Source organism: Hibiscus syriacus, unplaced genomic scaffold, assembly GCF_006381635.1.
Source record: "Hibiscus syriacus cultivar Baekdansim isolate YM2019G1 unplaced genomic scaffold, ASM638163v2 tig00002840_pilon, whole genome shotgun sequence".
Lineage (NCBI taxonomy): Eukaryota > Viridiplantae > Streptophyta > Magnoliopsida > Malvales > Malvaceae > Hibiscus > Hibiscus syriacus.
Window position 1 is genome coordinate 10,828,604 of NW_024061947.1, and position 18,589 is coordinate 10,847,192.

At 34.7% G+C, this 18,589-nt stretch overlaps 1 protein-coding gene across 1 annotated transcript; it reads right to left on the bottom strand.

Annotated features, from left to right (window-relative positions):
• Nucleotides 1–3,324: 3,324 nt before the first annotated feature.
• Nucleotides 3,325–4,823, bottom strand: LOC120152930. The gene is made up of 2 exons (XM_039165010.1): nucleotides 3,960–4,823; nucleotides 3,325–3,909 (listed from the first exon to the last, which is right to left on the bottom strand). The coding sequence occupies exons 1-2, from the start codon at nucleotides 4,821–4,823 to the stop codon at nucleotides 3,388–3,390; spliced, it is 1,386 nt and encodes a 461-aa protein (XP_039020941.1). The 3' UTR covers nucleotides 3,325–3,387.
• Between the last annotated feature and the right edge of the window lie 13,766 nt (nucleotides 4,824–18,589).

Consider the following 18,589-nt stretch of genomic DNA (forward strand, 5'->3'; position numbering starts at 1 on the left):
GATCATCTTAGAACATATTTCATTGAACACAAAAGTTTCGGTACATCAAACAAAACTTTACATATAAGGATATCTTTCACTCCTAACTTCTCCAAAGCCCAGTTAGTTTCCATTCATGCTCAAAAAGTTGAGTCTTCAGTCTACTTCATCTCCTTGTAAAATCAGCTAAATCTATCACTTAAGAACCATATTATTTGTCTGAACTGCAACTTCTTCCATGACATTCTCTTTCATCTTTGTGTCATTTCTCGGAGTTGCTCATTTTCCCTTGTAAGAGAACCTTTCTGTCCAAGAAGTTCTTGAACAAGATCTTCATATATGTTGCAGTTCTTTTTTAGCTTGGTGACCCCTGTGATCCACTCTTCTGGGGTGTTTCCTATGCCAGCATTTCGAAAGGCTTGACTGATCTTCTGGAAATCTTCATGCATGGCTTCCATTTTTGTGCTCAATTTCTTGTTTTGATCATTTAAACAACATGCTTGAGCTTCATAAAAACCTCCTCTATTCTGCGTGTCCCAACTGATACTCTTATTGTAGACTGCTTTTGGTATCAATCTGGCAGGATCTTTGTGGAGTACTTTTGGTATTAATATAACAGGCTCTTTGTGTGCATTGCTTGCTTCTATCCTCAGAGTTTCCTCAGGATATCTTTCCTTGGCCGCATCATATTTTGTTTGATCATAAAACTTTTTGTCCATTTACTATTTCTTTCCAATTTGATGAATTGTATTTCAAGTAAACACCTTTTGGTTATGTCATGATCAAGCAATTTAAACAAAACAAATTAATGTAAACAAGTTAGAGTAATGTAAAATAAAAAAGAGAAAGGAAAAAAATAAACTGGTTAGTACCAATTAATAAAAAGAGGAAAAAATCCTATCTATCAAGGTATATAAATCCTAACCTCATGTTTTCTAGTTCCATGCTTTGTTTGGAAAAATTAACCTAACCACATGATTACCAATTCACATGCATTTATTCAGGAAAAAAATCAATAAAAAACAAAAGTTAGAACTTATTTCTCCTTTGTGTACACCTATTTTGGACAAAATTTCGGCATGGTTTCAGATCGGGAGAGTTTCTAGGGTTTATTATATGCAAAGTTTCAGTTCTAGGAGTAAAGGTACTCGAACTGTCCTTGTTGATGCCCCCTTGGGCTGCCAACCCTCAATCCTAGTCCATTACAGACTTTAAACGGATCGAGTTCAATTCGAGGGGACACATTTCTCTATGCCTGACACAGAGAATAAATTCTCACGAAGACATAGAGCATATGAACCTCGAAAGCTACTTGCTAGGTCTGACACAGAGAATAAATTCTCACGAAGACGTCGCTTTCACTCCCACTTAAAAAGGGACAAGCTTGATTAGAAAGCTTATGTTATGCAATGCAAGTGTTGTGTGTGAGGAGAACTGTTCAAACCTCTGACAAACAAATAAATAAATTTAATACTTGAAAATAAATAATATACATATAAATATTATGAAAATAATAAGTATATAAAAATTTTGAAAAGAAAGAATTATAATTAAATATATGAATTTTTTTTCTAATTAATAGAGACAATTTATAATTAATTTCAAAGCATGACCAGTCCCCAGCGGAGTCGCCAAGCTGTCGTAACCGATTTTTGCTCGGCAAGAATTTTTTACTTGGCGGGAAAAATAATGTGGATAAAAAATGATTTTGATTTAAAAATGTTTTGGGAGTCGCCATTGACCTTTTTGGGTTAGGTAGATCAAATAACTAAAAATTATCTTTTAAAATAATTTTTAAGAAAACCTAATTTAAAAGATAAACTGATATGCGTATAACCAAAAAAATTAGTAAAGAAAGGATTCGTGGTCGTTTACATTTAGGGAAGGATTAGCACCCCACAACGCCCAAAATTGGTACTTATTAATTATAAATTGTCTCTATTTTTAGAAATTTAAAAATTTGAAGATATATTTAATTTATAATATTGTTATTTCAAATTTAAAAATATATATATTTATATATATATATATATATATATATTATAAATAAGATATTTATTTACTTAGAAATATCATAAAAGGGCTTCTAGATGCTTTAAGACAGCTCTTTCCTTCGATATTAAAAAATAAATAAATATTAATAAAACATTTATCTAAAAATAATAATTTAAAATATTTATTTATTTAAAAATACCAGAAAACGGACATCCAGTTGCTTTAAGACTACCCCTTCTTAATATTGAAAAATAAATAAACATTTTTCTTAAAAGTAATTTATAAAATTTAAATTCATAAATAGGATTTTAATAGAAAACAAATAAATAAATAAATAAATATTATTATTATATTTATGACTAAATAATAATAACATAATAATTAAAGTAATAATTTAAACTTATTGAAATCAAAAAGATAATAAAAAAATAAATTGCAAATAATTAGTGACTAAAATAAATAAAATTAAAATACATAAACAAAATGCAAAATATCAAAATTTAGGGACATAATTCGAATCATAAATATAACTACTACTACTACTAATGTAATTAGCCCTTATTTATTAATAAGTGATTAAAATAATATTAACTAAATTATGAGGGACTAATCATAATATTTAACCTAAATATATAACTACGGGCAGTGACTAAAATATAATAAAGTATAATTGAAAGTCGAAACTAAAAGGCACATAAATTGATTTCAGTGACTAAAATGATTAGATTACAAATTGTAGTGACTGCGGAAAGGGTTTACCCTTTTACCCAAAACGACGTAATTTTAATGAGGGTTTAAATACTCTCTTTCAACGGCGAGAGTCCGACCACCGCCGGCAGTCGTACTCCGGCACCGACCGCCGCCGTCGGCCACCGTCTATGGTGGCCGGAATTTACAAAAATACACCCGAAAAATCCTCTTTAGATCCTATAGCCGATTCCAGACTCCTTTTTTTCTAAAAATTCCTCAAACTCCGTAGATCTAAATTTTTACCTTCAGTTTTTCGGTGGTTCATGACGGTTTGGATGCTCCGACGAGGATAAACTGCTCGGTATCTTCACTTTTTTTTTGTTTCGGTTTTGTAGTTGTGTGTTGTTGGTGATCTCCCTTTTTTTCAGGTTCAGTCGATGGGGCTTTTTATAGGCTCCTTCGTACTCCCTTTGGACCGGTTAAAGGAAGGTAACCCGGTGAGTCACCCACCTATGACGGCGGCCGTCTTAGGGGAGATAAGGTGTGCAGTTGATGCTTGCTGGAAGCTGTTTGAATGAGGACGTGGAAGGGCTGCTGGCAGTGCTGGAAGCTGTTGGAATTTGCACGTGGAGGGGATGCTGGCACTGGAAGCTGCTGGAAATGCACGTGGAGGAGCTGCTGTCGTTGGTTGCTAAATAGGGGAGGTAAAAATGGTGATTACAATTAAAGGGCGATGAGAGCACATATAGTTTGTGTGAGAGTGAGCAAAAGGAGCGCAGTTGCAGCAAGCGTAGCGACACTTCTGCACAAAGACGAAAAGTAGAGTAGTCTCAGCTTTGCCATCCATCCATGGCATCGAACTGAGTTGTAAGCATTGAGGTCCCTGAAAGTCTCCGAGTAACGGTTATTCTCCGCCGGAGGAATATGTTTGCAGAGGTCATTGAACAAAGTCACCACCGCCGTGTGACTCCCCAGCTGGTTGATGATAATCCTTTTCCGAACAAGTAAATCCACATCATCACTAGATTTTATGAGATATTCCATTAGAAAAACATAGTCACAGACGAGGGTTTCTTCCGGATAATAGCTCTGCTCCCACCCCATGATGTTTCGGAAAAACGGTTCCGTCGACTCATCCAATTTGATGTCCAGCAAGCACTTGCTCGAGCTCACTCTGAACTTCACCCCCGCTGCACGCAGTAGAGTTGCACTGTATAAATATTTACCTTGAACCCGACCCCGACTCTAGATCCGGGTTGTCCTCTGTCTTTTGGCACGATGAAAGCAATGAAGACCATTTGAGCTTGGGTTCCATTGCTTCCAGGGCTGTCAAATGAATGTTGTAGCTGAAGTGTTCTAAGCAAATCAGTAAAATGCTTAGCACCATCGAGCTTGGCTATAAAATCACCATGAGATTGGTTTTGTTGAAACAAATCATGGATGGATATGTTTTGGTTGAAATAAGGGTAGAAGAAATTGCAGCTGAGATGAATAAACGAAGGGTGATCGGGATTGTTACCAAAGGCACGATGATATATTTGTTTAAGAACAAACAAGGGGAGTTGATTGTGAGCCAAGAACAAGTCTCGTCTGATATCATATATCTTCCCGGGGCTATCAAAGACGAAATCGGTTTCCGATTCCGGCCGACCTTCCTTGTGATAGATTCTCAAGAAGAGTTCAATAATGAATGCTGCATCAGCTAAAACCATCTCTATGAACCACCGGAGGTTGTCGTCACTCGGCGGTATGTTCTGTTGGATTTGGTGTGCCTTAAAATCGCATCTCCGGTAATATGGTTCTTCGTATCGGCTTCGGATTTCGGGGGAGGAGTCTTTGATCGGCTTGCAAAACTCGTTCAAGCTAGCACCGATCCTACGTCGTTGGAGGAAGGAGGCTAGATATATTCGCTTCTGCAATTCCATGGGCTCTAAGAGAGAAGTGTAACAACGAAGGGGGCCGATGAGGACAAATAGCGGTCGGTAGGCTGCTTCATTTACTCGACGGAGCAAAGGGTTTACAGAGCGGATGATACAGTGTTGCGCGGCGGGAAGCTTGGAACTCTTAACGAACTCCAACGTCGATTCAATATCTTTCACCAGATGGTCTAGATTTTCAACGGAGGTGTTATTTTCTGTTCCAGGCTCATGGTTCTCCATCTGTCGAGTCTATATTATTTTTGCACTATAACACGAGACATAAGATGAGAAGACGGAACATAATTTTGGTTTTCCCAAGGAAGAGTAAGAGAGTAACTTATAATGGGTTAAAAAACTTCGATACTCGCTTAGTTACAGTGGCGTTCTAATTAACCATTGATTATTAATTTCATAAATTATGTCACTTAATTATCTAAATAATATCTAATGTTTATGTTTTATTTCATTTTAGTACCCTTACCGTAAAAACTAAACGCGTTTAGTACTTAAACTATCAATTCTTGTCCGTTTTAGCACTTAAACTTCTAAAAAAATTTCAAAACTTAACGTTAAATTTTAAATGAGAATGTTAAAATGAAACAAAAAAATAAAGTTTTTTAACAGCGGAGTACTAAAACGAAACAAAAACTAAACTTGAGTATGGTTTTGAAAAAAAATTAAAGTTTAAGTATTAAAACATATCAAAATTGATAGTGTAGGTAATAAAAATCCTAAAACCCTAAACCCTAAAAATAACTTAAAATTAATTATAAAGAAAGAAAGGGAAGGGGGAAGGAGATGAAGCTTACGGCTAACAAAAAAAGTTAAAGTTTTACTATTAGTTTAGGGGAATTTTTTTTTTTACGAATTATAAAATTTCATTAAATCTAGTCCATTTATTTATTTAAATTCAAGGTTGTAAATTAGTATAAATCTTATTAGTTTTACATAATGTAAGTGGATCCTATCTAATATATATATTATATATATTCACCCTGAACATCTATGAGTAAGGAAAAAAAGAAGGAAAAAAAAACAGAGAGGATAAAGTTATGGGTTTTAATTCATAAGTTTTAATGTTGTTGTATCAATGATTCAGCTAAGCAATATTCATGATAAAAAAAATGGAAAGCCAATCTGAGAAAAGAAAACTCAGAAGTACTTCCAGGGAAGAATGAAAGAAAATCACAGGGGAAGAGAAGACAGGATAGGGTACCTGTTGTTGTGGAGGAAGTCCACCACTAGGCGGGGAGAAGAGTAGCTTCTGCAATGGCCGCAGCAACCCTGGTTTCACTTACCCGGAATGGAAGGCACATGATATAATGAGAACAAAATATAATTAATACATTGTTTTTTAAACAAAATCTAGAAGAAATAAACAAATACTAGCACTGCCACTGTATCCTAGTCGGTCATAAAATAATATCTAATTGACCTGCGTCAACCTCTCAGCTGTTACAAACCAGACCAAATACCCAGGAGAAAAAGAAAAACAACCATATTCGACCAGTGATCGGCTTTACTAATGATTATATGTGATATGCATTCACATTCCAACTTGTAAATAACCCCCACTTTCCTTCAGCATTTTATTGGGTAAAATACCGTTCAAATCATTCAATTATGTGTCCCATTTTAAGTGAGTTGTTCTTTCTTCTAAAACTTACAAACAAGTCATTGACTATGGAATAATTATATAACCTAGTATAAGTAACAATTTTGGTCTCCAAATCATATATATATATATATATATATATATATATATATTCTATCAATTTGGTCCTAGTTTGAAACAAGTCTATAAAATTAACTCTTCATATTTAAAAAATTCTACCAATTTAGTCTTTGTTATTCTTCTAAATTGCTTTTAACATATTACTTTTCTGGTATAATAATAGTTTAACAATAACTCGTTGTTTTATGGCAAAGTACATTTATTCAAATAGTTTTAATCCAACGAACTCGTTTTCTTTGAAAGAATCATAAAAATATTATATTAAAGAAAATTTTAAATATTCAGGTTAAATTTATTGAATTATTTTAAACTAATATTGAATTAATATAACACAAAATTTAAAGACTACTGTTATTATACTAACTTTACATTAGTCGTCTGCTTCAATTTTAATTGATATTATTTTATTTGCAACAATTTTTTTAATTGAGTGACATGTATGTAGCGATGGGCATGGGTTGGGTTTGGGTCAATTTCGGCCAATCCGACCCGATCCGAAAATTTTTATATTCATCACCCGACTCGACCCGACCCAAAAAATAAATGATGAATTGAAGAAATAAGGAAATTATAAAAAAATGAGAGACTAAATTGAAAATACATTTGTATTCTAAAATGGTTTATGAGCAAATGGTTCAAATTTGGTTAAAAGTAGACTTCAAATGAAGGATAAAGTGATGAATAATGAAAACATAGATTAAATAAAAAACTGTCAAAATTCATAGTCAATTTTTTTTTGAGCAACTCGAAATTTTTAAATTTCAACTCGACTTGAACATGAAAATCGATTTGATAATTTGAGTTGCCTCAAATAATTCGAAATTAAAAAAAAACAATTTTTCGAATTAAATTTTATTCTAGGTGGGATAATTAGAGGAATAGAATTTCTCTACCCACTTTATGCCTTTATATATCCCCACCACTTATATTATGACCATGTATCAATAATATATTACCAAATTAAGAAAATTTATTATTAGTTTATTTTCCTTTCCATTTAATTTTATTTTATTACTAAAACAAAATCAACATTAGTATGATAATATTTTTAAATTTTGTCAGTATTATATTAATTTTAGTGAATTTAATTTAAACCCTAAACTCTAATATTAAATTCTAAATCCTAAACATTAAATCTCAAATCCTAAACTTCATACCTAAAATTAAACCTTAACCCCTAAAACACTAATAAATTAATATGATTTTATGAATTCCCTTACCAATGAACTTGGGGTTCAAACAAGTTTTGCCCCTGCACTTGAAGTTCAAGCAGATTGCACCAATAATTTGATCTATCAATGCTGTAATGATTGGCGTTTTTCCAAAAAAATCACCGATGACCAGTATATTTACCGATCTAACACATGTCAGACTATATTTCCTGATCTAACACATTTTGCAGTAAGGCATGCCCCCCTACAGTGCGCTATATGCTGATTTGGCGTCACGTGGGGTAAGACGCCCCCTGCGACACGCCTTATGCTGACATGGATTACACGTGGGTATAGCGCGGCCCCTGGGGCGCACCTTACGCCACGTAGGGTATAGCACGGGTTAGGGGCCGCGCCTGACCTTTATAATTATATATAGCGTGGGGCAGGTACCGCGCCTTGTATAATTGTTACAACTTTTCTCGGCTATAAATACCCTTCTCCCCCGAGTTAAGTTCCTCACATCTCTCCTCTCAACTTATAAATTAATACAACAATTCCGTCAACCAGTCAATAATTCTGACAATTTTCTCATATTTTATTCAGAAGTTCATGCGATTTTTCGTTATAAGGTAGTTTTGTGATAAATTTTTTTATTATATTTATTGTTTATTAAGATTATTTGAAAAAATATTATACTAATTATTGTCAATTAATTTCTGTATTTGTAAAATTAGAAAGCGGGAATATATGTCGAAATAGTTTTGCGGTACATGTAATAATATAAAATTATATTATTTAAATTATTTACGTTTAATTGTAAAAATGTTATTCTATTATATTTTCGTTCATATATTATTTATTTAATCAGCATTGTTTTAGTTTTTTTTTGGAGATATAATGTTGTCGCACTTTTAAACTCAAAGAATGGCACGACTTTCAGCTATTGTTTATTATGATGGTGAAATTCGAGAAGATGAAACCGGCATTGTTTTCATATCAAATGAGCGTGTTAAAATATCATTGAAGAGAAACATAATTCTTGAGGAGCTGATAACGAGGATTTCGAGGAAGATTCATATTGGAAGTAGTAGAAGAATGTCGTCGTTGCAGTACAGATTTTCAACATCATTGTTGTCATTAACTTATACAGCGTTCGAACTTTTGAACAATGATGATGTTGAAATGATGGTTGAAGCTCAAAGTAATTATTCAGATGCCGATATTGAGATGTATGCAAATTTTATTCAAGTGCGTGTCGTTCGGGGTCAATCGTTAAGCTCCCACTGTGGGCTGGCTGAACAAGTTGATCAAGCTGACAGCCCGACGACAGTAATGTGTAATGATTTTAATGCCATAATGGGGAGACATTCATTCGCAACTCTTTACGATATGTACTGAGGTGGGTCGACGAACAATCCGAATGGCAATATCGCATCCAATTCAAGGGGAAGACATTCATCTGCAAATCCGTTTGACCTTAATATGGAGATGCCATCGACGCAACCATCTGTGCAGTTTCCATTTGACACGATAGCTTCAAGCTCCAGGGGGAGGCATTCGACTGCGAGCTTTTTCGATCTGAATGTCGATATGCCTTCCAGTTCAAGGGGAAGGTGTGCAAGTAGTAGGTTCTTCGACCTAAATGTGGATAGCATAGAGGAACCATCATCTCCACCAGAAGAACCATTTCGTGAGCCTGGTGCAGATGATGCTGAGACTGGACTATTCATTCACCCAGAATCACCGCAATTCAACTCCGATGATGATGATGATATGGATGAAGTTTCAGCAAATGTGACACAAACTGACCCTCCAGCACACATGTATGAAGCTGATTATGGTGCAATGTATGGGCCAGAATTTGTGGATATGCCTCATCTTGGTGACTATGGATATTACTCATCAATAAATAATGGTGAGTTATATTTAGGCATGGAGTTTTCAAGCAAAGAAGAAGCGATGATGGCTATAAAAAATTACAATATCCATAATTCAGTTCAATCGAGAGTCGACCGCTCCACGACAAAAAAATATGTATGCTACTGTGCCCGACGCGAAAACGGATGTAATTGGATGGTTCGCGTATCGAAAAGGAAGAGAAAAAACTACAGATAGGAACTAACAGTATACAACGGTCCTCACACATGTTGTGCTGGAGGGGTCAACCAAGATCATCCGAACTTGGACTCTGAAGTGATATGCCAAGCCATCATGCCCATGGTAAAAGCAAGTTCTCATATAGTTGTTGTTGTATTGATTTCAACTATACAATCGCAGTATGGGTACACTGTCTCCTATAAAAAAGCTTGGTTGGCAAAACAAAATGCCATTGTCAAACTTCATGGCGAATGGGATGCATCTTACAACGAACTTCCAGGCTGGCTTAGGCTGGTGCGGAGGTTGAATCCTGGGATAATTGTGGACTTCGAAACCTCCTATGCCTACCATAATGATCGAGTTCTCCGTGATCAATGCCAATTCTACCGGGTTTTTTGGACTTACCCACAGTACGTTAATGTTGTCAAATACTGCAAGCTTGTGGTCCAGATCGATGGGACTTTCTTGTATGGAAAATATAAGCAAGTTTTATTATTGGCAGTTGTACGAGATAGCAATCGCAACATTCTTCCAGTTGCTTTTGCTCTTGTCGAAGGAGAAGATACAGATTCTTGGGCTTTTTTCCTCTGAAATTTACGTGCACGTGTTATCACCATTTCAGATCGCGGAGCTGGGATCAAAGCAGCAAAGGAGTCTTTGGGTCCAAATTGGCAACCACCCTTTGTCCAACATAGGTATTATCTCCGACACATTGTTGTGAACTACCATGGAAGGTACAAGAAGAATAATGAGCGTCAATTAATTGTGCGCATGGGTAAGTGAAACTGATGTAGTTTGTTTTCTTTCGATCGTTTTAATTTTGCAAAGAAAGCAAGTTAGTAAGTTATACATTTTTTTATCAGGTTACGAACTACTTCCTCGAACGTTTAAATCAATGCTTCAAGATTTACGGGCGAAGAACGAGGAAGGATACGATTACATCAGCCTCATCGATAAAGAAATGTGGACGAACGCATATGATGGTGGATATCGATATGGACACATGACGACCAACTTGGCAGAGGCAATCAATTCAACTTTAAAAGGTGCACGTCACTTACCAGTAGCGGCTTTGGTAAAGACTACATATTTTTGTTTGGGGGCACTTTTTGCAAAGCTCAGGGGACAAGCTCAAACCTGGATGCAAGGCGGTCATGTCTATCACCCTAGATTAGTTGCAGATCTACAGAAAAAAATTTCTGCATCAAATGGAATGTCTGTAACAAGCTTCTCTAGAAGGCATGAAATGTTCTGTGTCACAGAGTTGCCGCGACCTCTTCAAGGGATTGAAGTTGTGTCGTTAAGACTAAATCTAAGGGACAGAATGTGCGACTGCGTGTTTTTTCAAGATCTTAAGTAACCATGCTCTCATGTGATAGCAGCTTGCTCGTATACACGTCAAGACTATAACCATTTTGTGGATCTCGTATACCTACTATCTGAAGTTTTTAAGGTATACGAATTTTAGTTTCCCCCCATAGGTAATGACAAAGACCCTGATGAGGTTCAAGTTTGGCTTCCGATTGTACCAAATTCGAGTTTATTGAGGGAGCGTGGTCGTCCAAAATCCAATCGAATTCATTGCGATATGGATATTCGAGAAAGATCTAGACAAGACAGAAGATGTGGGCATTGTAGAAACCCAGGACACACTAGAAAAACATGTCTACTTCTGTTGCCATCAAGTAATAATTAATGAGGAAATGATGTATTTGTTTATCAAATAATAATTATTGTACTTTAATTTGCATTTACTTCAACTTAATGTCATTCGATAATCGCTGATAAAGATTAAAAAAATGATATAATAATACGAGATTGGACGTTTGCGTTATATGTGATTATAATAAAAGAGATAATAAGTGACAAACTTAAGAAAGTTATCGAACAATTTGGTATTTCAAAATAATGTTAAATACAACAAACTTACAATAAGTATTAAATGGTAAATGATAACCAAATTACAATAACTAATATTAAATGGTAATAAACAAAATTAACTGAAATACATTAAAAAAAGTCAAACAAATTTAACAAAATAAAGTAAGTATTAAATGAGAAATAATAAAAAAATTACAATTAAAAAGTCCAATAAACTAAATACAAATATAATAAAAACTAAATCTATCGATGCCTGCGACGCGAATGTGTTCCGCAGGGTGGTGGTTGTCGTTCTTGAGGTTGATTTCTTCGTATCACTGGTTGTGACTCCTCGTTGTCATTATCATCACCATCATCATCGTCATCGTCGTCGTCGTCGTCCTGAGTAGGTACATTAGGTTGATGAGGAGTTGATGACGATGAAGTACCTCCATAGAATAAGGACCCTAGAGGTGTATGACTGACTATCCCACCGGCCTACGAAAACTGGGAAAACTCATAAAACCCAGACATCGCTGAGTGTGAAAACTGTACAAGAGGTGTCTGTGTTGCGGCCATTGGTGATGAGGCTGAACCCGCCAAATATCTAGTATATGAACCCCAAGTCAGATCTATAAACATAAACCCATAATAGCCTCCAGGAGGGGTCATCTGTGACGGTGGCGACGATGGGGTCATAAAAGCAGGTAAAGGCGGCAGCGACGGCATCTGGTAATGGAAAGGCGATGACAACATCATATATGGATGCTGTATGTAAGTCGCTAGATACAGTGACTGCTGTGAAGGTCCTGCTGGTACAATTGAGGATGAACCGGAAGCACCTGCTCTCCGTCCATGAGTCGGGGGACGATGGTGCTGTGTCGGTGCACGTATATGTCAATGTCGTGGAAAGGTCTGCCCTCGTGCATCATCGGGAAGCAGAAACGGTTTCCCGTTACTGTTGAACCACTCGTAATAACCGTCAGCAACCATCAAGAGGTCAAGTAAAATAGGCTCTCTATGGAGAAGGCACCGATGTCGATCCTCCCATAATACGACCCACGCATGATGCCTCACCAGCCAATCTGTATATGTCTTGCCGCGTCTATCTGTACTATGCAACTCGTCCATATTGCGAGGTGCTTCCGGAATTGGTTGACAACAACCAAATTACCGGAGCACGCGATCAGTGGAGTGCCACTCGACGGTCGCATAACAAATCAAGGGGATCGTCGCCATCCAAACATCTTATAGGCCCCTCAACTCAGGTGGGATCACCGCCCTCACATCATCAGTAGAATATGACGCCCATTCAAACTAAAATAAATATATATAATTTTTATCAAAATAATAATCTAATTATATAACTATAATCTAAAATCGATTTTTAAACATTAAAATTCATACCTGTGTGCCAGCCTTCTGATCGATTAACACCCTAATTTTTTCTAAATCATCAGGTAGCTTCTAATGATTTTTCCTATCAGTAGACCACCTATTCAAGAAAAATAATTTTTTATTCACTATATAAAATTATTAATATACAAAATCAGTTTTATAATTACCTCAGAAGTAACGGAAATACGAATGGGTTCTTGACAACGGGACATAAAAAGGGCAATCGATACCATGCCCAAGACTGCAGCAGCAGGAGACATCCACACCGATAGCATTACGCCTATAATCAATGGCTCGACACATCTCCCTGTACAAGCAAGCCAAAACTGCCAAGCCCCAAATGAGTGATCTGGCCAGATGAAAGTCGCCAAGATGTTGCAACCATATACAGTGAACTTGGTTGCACGATTTGTCCGGCATCAGCAACCCTCCTATCAGTTACACTATGCATGCTCGTACATACTGTTTAACTTCATCGTCAGACGCGCCCTCGCTCAACTCCCGAAAATTGGCATCTAACCAATTTAATGGTATCCGTCCACCGTTAAAATTTTCCAGGACACGTCCTAGACTAACCCAGCACAAAGTAGTCCAAGAATTGGAAGTTATCCTTGATATCACACCTCCATCCACCGGAAGCCCTAGGTGCATAGAAACATCCTCAAACGTGATCGTGCACTCTCCGTATGGAAAATAGAATGTATGGGTCTCCGGCCTCCACCGCTCTACTAAGGCAGAAACAATGTCTGGTTCTATCTTACAGTGACCCTGATATATAACTAGGTGACCGAATCCAGCCTCTACTAAATACGTCATTACACGAGTAGGTATAACTAACTTAAGATTCCTAATAAAAGGATATAATATATGGTATGTCCCCTAAAATATAAATAATTACACAAATTAATTTTTAAACTAATAATCATGCATTAAATAAATTAATTAATTAAATTAAAACGTTAAAATGTTACCGTATCAGCAAAGTGTCGAGATATATGATTTCCATCCAACCAAAGTAGACCGCCTTCCATTTTATATCTGCAAAAAAAATTAATTAAATAAAAATATTAAACAATTAAATAAATTAAATAAATTTCTAAAAAATACTAAATATAATAAAATATACCTTAATAAGAGAATATAAGAGTATTTGAGATAAGTTGAAAGGATTTGGTGTAATGAAAGTGATTGAGAATGGCGGTATTTATAGGGAGGGATGGGGGGGAACGGGGGGGTAGGATGGTAATTAAGGGGTATAATGCGTCGCAGGGGCCGCGCCTTTCTGACGCGTGTCAGAATCACAGGTAAGGTGCGGCCCCTACGGTGCGCTATACCCTTAATTACCATCCTACGTGGCGCCAAATCAGCGTATAGCGTGTTTCAGGGGGAGCCTTACTGCAAAGGGTGTTAGATCAAAAATATAGTCTGACCGGTGTTTAGATCGGTATATACCGGTCACCAGTGATTTTTTGGAAAAAAACGTCGTAATGATTCTTATATAAAACTTAATTTATATAATATTTAATCTGTATGAACATAAAATTCAACATCATTCACTTGTAAGAACTTGGTAATTTATATAATTTTAAATAAAATAAATGGAATATTATTTAGAAATAAGAACATGTACAATATTTTATGTTAGGGTGCTAACTTAAAATATATTGTTTTTTAAAAAATTATTTTTTTATTAATGCTCAAATAAGGGTTCAACCTTTTAGAGGTTATTCATATAAGAATTTAACCTTTCAAAACAATTAAATGACAATCTAACTTTTGTAATCTACTCAAGTAAGGTTATTTGCTAAAATTCCGTTGACTTTGACTAAAAAAGTCAAATTTTTCAAAAAGTCAAATTTATGTTTTTTCACGTCATGATTCTGAATCTGAAGTCTGTTTTGTCAAATTTGCACCCGGTAAGTCGTTTTTCAGTGTTTTATCTTTGAATTCAAGTTGATTTCTCAATTAAGTTCAGTTTCTAACGTAAATTCGGTTGTTATGTATCCGAAGAATTATTGCTACCTTATGCATTCTTTATGGAACATGTTGTAAATTGGTATATACAATGATGAATATGATTAGTCTCATCTACATAGTAAATTATTTCTAAACTTGATCCAAATACGATAAAAAGTCGGTAATCGATTATGACTCATATGGCTCGCGTAAGAAAATGGAAGATCAATCGGAAATAATAATAATAAGTTATGTGATTCAGCAATAAATGTTTTGATTTCAAGATCAGTAAATTTTGATAAATTTTCTTTAAAGGCTATATATCGAGATCATTTGGCTATGAAATTACCAAAAATAACGTATGGGTAAAATTATGAAAATGCCCTTGTATTGTAAAAGACCAAGACTTCCTAGTGGTGAAAATAACCATCAGTGATCAAATGAACAAAATACTCTGAACTCTAAAGAAACTAGAATAATTTCAAGCCTAAGTTATCAGAAATAATGCCACCGACATAATTAAATGAAATGACGATAATACCCTTAAAGTGTAAAAAGGACTAGGATAACTATGATAATGGAGACAACCTGAGAACTTATATTATGATCTACTTGAATTTTGGAATCACCGATTAAAATTCTGATTTATTTGGAATGCCCCTAAATGTAATATGATTCGAAGCATATCTAAGCTCTGGAATAACTTTATACCCTCAGCCCTGAAATGAATAAATCAACCTCGAATAACAAAAAGACTATATTATATGACCAGGTGAACTGAATAGAAGTACCGTATGAATCTGAATTTCAAAAACGATTGAATTAACTGGAAACTCTGAAATGACCAAAATAGATTTAACAACTAAATGACCTAAATACCCTCATGACCTAGAAATAAGTGAATGTTTTGGATAAATTCTAGAACACCGAGAAACCTGAGTATTGTATCATCCCTAAAGGTTACAGAGTACGACTCAAGTATGTTGGTCATCTTGGACTGTTACAATTCTTAAAAAAGAAATTGTCATCGGAATAAGTAGAGTTCCTCAAGCTCCGTTCAACGATGGTTCTGAAGAAGATCAGTTCGACAAAAGTCAGTATTAAAGTATGAATACCCTTGAAGTGCAATGATTTGACCGGTTGTCAGGTATCATTGCTGGGATTTGTATAGTTTGAGTTAACTCGATATTCCGATAGATCGACAAATCGTAAATGCCCTGAATCTTTCGTTTCTCCCTTAGCTCAAATTACTAAGAATTCTCAAGGACCTAATGCCAAAATGCCTCTGATTTTCTGGATATGGAATTACTTATGTCATATCTGAAAACACAAATAATCTAATGGAAAGGATTATGAATACATTCTAATTACATAGTGTCTCCGAAAAATATCCAAATACTATATGATCCGATAAATCAAGTTATTGATAATTGATGAATCTGTCAACTGTTTAAACCCTATTTGGGGATCTAGTTTTGAATTTAATCAGTTTACAAAAGTTCATGATTATCTATCTAATAAATACCAATCATCTCCGAATAATATATGGAACCTCTAGTGTTCCCTGATTACACATATATTTTCTTTGATTTTAAAAGTATGTGTTGTTATCTGAAATACAGTATGATCTATGATTTATGTTCTGATCTCTAATATATGCTCTGATTTCTGATATCTTATTTATGGACTGAAATTATTTTATACGGGGTACTCTGGGACTCTAGTATGACTGAAGACACTGACAGGTTCAGTCGCTGTTGGTAATTCCTTGTATAGGTTCAACACTGAATGATAATTCCTTATAGACCTAAGACGACTCTTGGTGGGCTTCTAGGCTAATGGGCCTAGTAGTAAGACCTTATGGACCCTAAGGCATCCCCTTAGGGATAAACACCACTGCTATGTGTTTTTGGGTAAGACCTTATGGATTTGAGGGAACTCCCCTCAGGTGGGCACCTACGCTTCCTCTAGGGTAATCTTATGAACCCAAGGTTTCCCTTAGGTTGAACCTACGCCCTTTGGGCCTAGGGTAAGTCCTTATGGATGCAGTTCTGAGGAACTGCATATTGGCATTCGATTAGAGGGTTTTACTATGGCTTATGAAAAATATGTTTAAATGCTACTGTTTTAAAAAAAATGTATATTTTCACTGGTTTTGTTGGAATACACTAGACACCCTATTCCGATCTCCTGAACTTGGATCTCTGAATGTTTCCTCTGAAATGTAATCTTCATGCCTATTACTCGAAGAGAAATAACCATGAAACCTCAGCTCATTTGAAAACATGTATACGTTTGGATCCATAAGGAAGTTTTATGCTTGTCTATTACATGCATGTTCTCAGCATCATCTAGTAGTATGTATTATTGAGCTTCCCAAAACTCACTCTATTACTCACCATTTCTGGTGAAAAGGATCAAACCAGTGCAACTATTGACTTTAGTAAAGGAGTTCCCGGCATTGCTTGCGGAGTATTGTGCATGTGATTAGGGGGCATGTAGGTTGTATTTTGTTTTATATAAGAGTCTGAAATATGTTTTATTTTCTGAATATTGTTAAATTCTACTTTTGTATTAAAAAAATATTTTATGATTTAAGTGTTTTAACAAAATTTTTAATTTTCTGGGATTTTTACGGTGGCGCTCCGTGCCCTAATGTGACACCTCAGATCGGATTAGGTCACTCGCATCGGTCTGTGGGTGTTACAATAAATCTCTTAGACACTCGAACGAGCTCCGCAAATACTCATAGACAATAGAAACATTGTTGAATCATCAAATTAACAGTTTTAACTAAGTTAATTTACCATAGATGTGTTTGGTATCGTTGTTAAAAGCACTTTTACTTAAAAAGAAATTTGGTTTTGAACTCAAAAAAATTCTAAACAAATAAAAATGAAAAAGAAAAATGTTATGAAAATGGTGGTTTCAAACCAACTGTAGAAGCTAGAATTTATAGTTTTTTCATTTTCAGCTTTGCATTTATTTACATATTTATATTTTACCCTGACTAATGTATGGGCACCACTCATTTGTCTTCAAATCATTTGTCTTGGAAAAGAACTTTGAAATTCAATTTTGTTTATTAATTGTGTATTTATATATTAACGAGTTATCTTAAAATATTTTTATATTTTTATCATAGTTTAAGCTGATATATTTTATATAACATAGTATCTATAAGTGCAAATATAATTTAAATGCTATATTTTTAATCTATAATAATGTCTAAAATTGATATTTTATCTTCTCAAAATCACTTTTTCACTAATCTCAAATAATTAAATTTTGAAATATACTTTTATAAAGCATTTTAAAAGTTCTTTTTTGCCGATTTTTTAAAAGTCACTTTTCAAAACAACGCAAAAAATGTTAAATACATTTAAACTCATACCTTTCAAATATTAAAATAATAATGATAACGAATGAACTAAATTTCACTATATATATAATCTATATATATATATATATATATATATATTTCAGTAACATTAGTTTTTTTTTTTTGTGAAAGAAAAATTTGTACTGAACTCTGAATATTTGTAATGATATTAAATTCTTATGTGCCTGTGAGTGACATTTAAATCAAGGGTATGAATCATTTTTAAGCTTTAATGAGTCACATAATTTGAAAGGGTCGTGCATATACAAAAAGGTGTCATTTTAAACTTTTACCAAGTCTATAATTTGAAAGGGTCATGCATATAACAAATCAATGAAATCATGGAAGGAGGCATTTCTATGAGAATTTAGAGCTATGTATGCATGTAATAGATTCATGATAAGATTAGAATTATTAACTATTT

Coding starts and splice junctions, on each gene's coding strand:
- LOC120152930 (XM_039165010.1), bottom strand. CDS start 4,823: ATGGAGAACCATGAGCCTGGAACAGAAAATAACACCTCCGTTGAAAAT. Junction 3,910..3,959: donor ATGGAACCCAAGCTCAAATG/GTCTTCATTGCT, acceptor ACCCGGATCTAG/AGTCGGGGTCGGGTTCAAGG.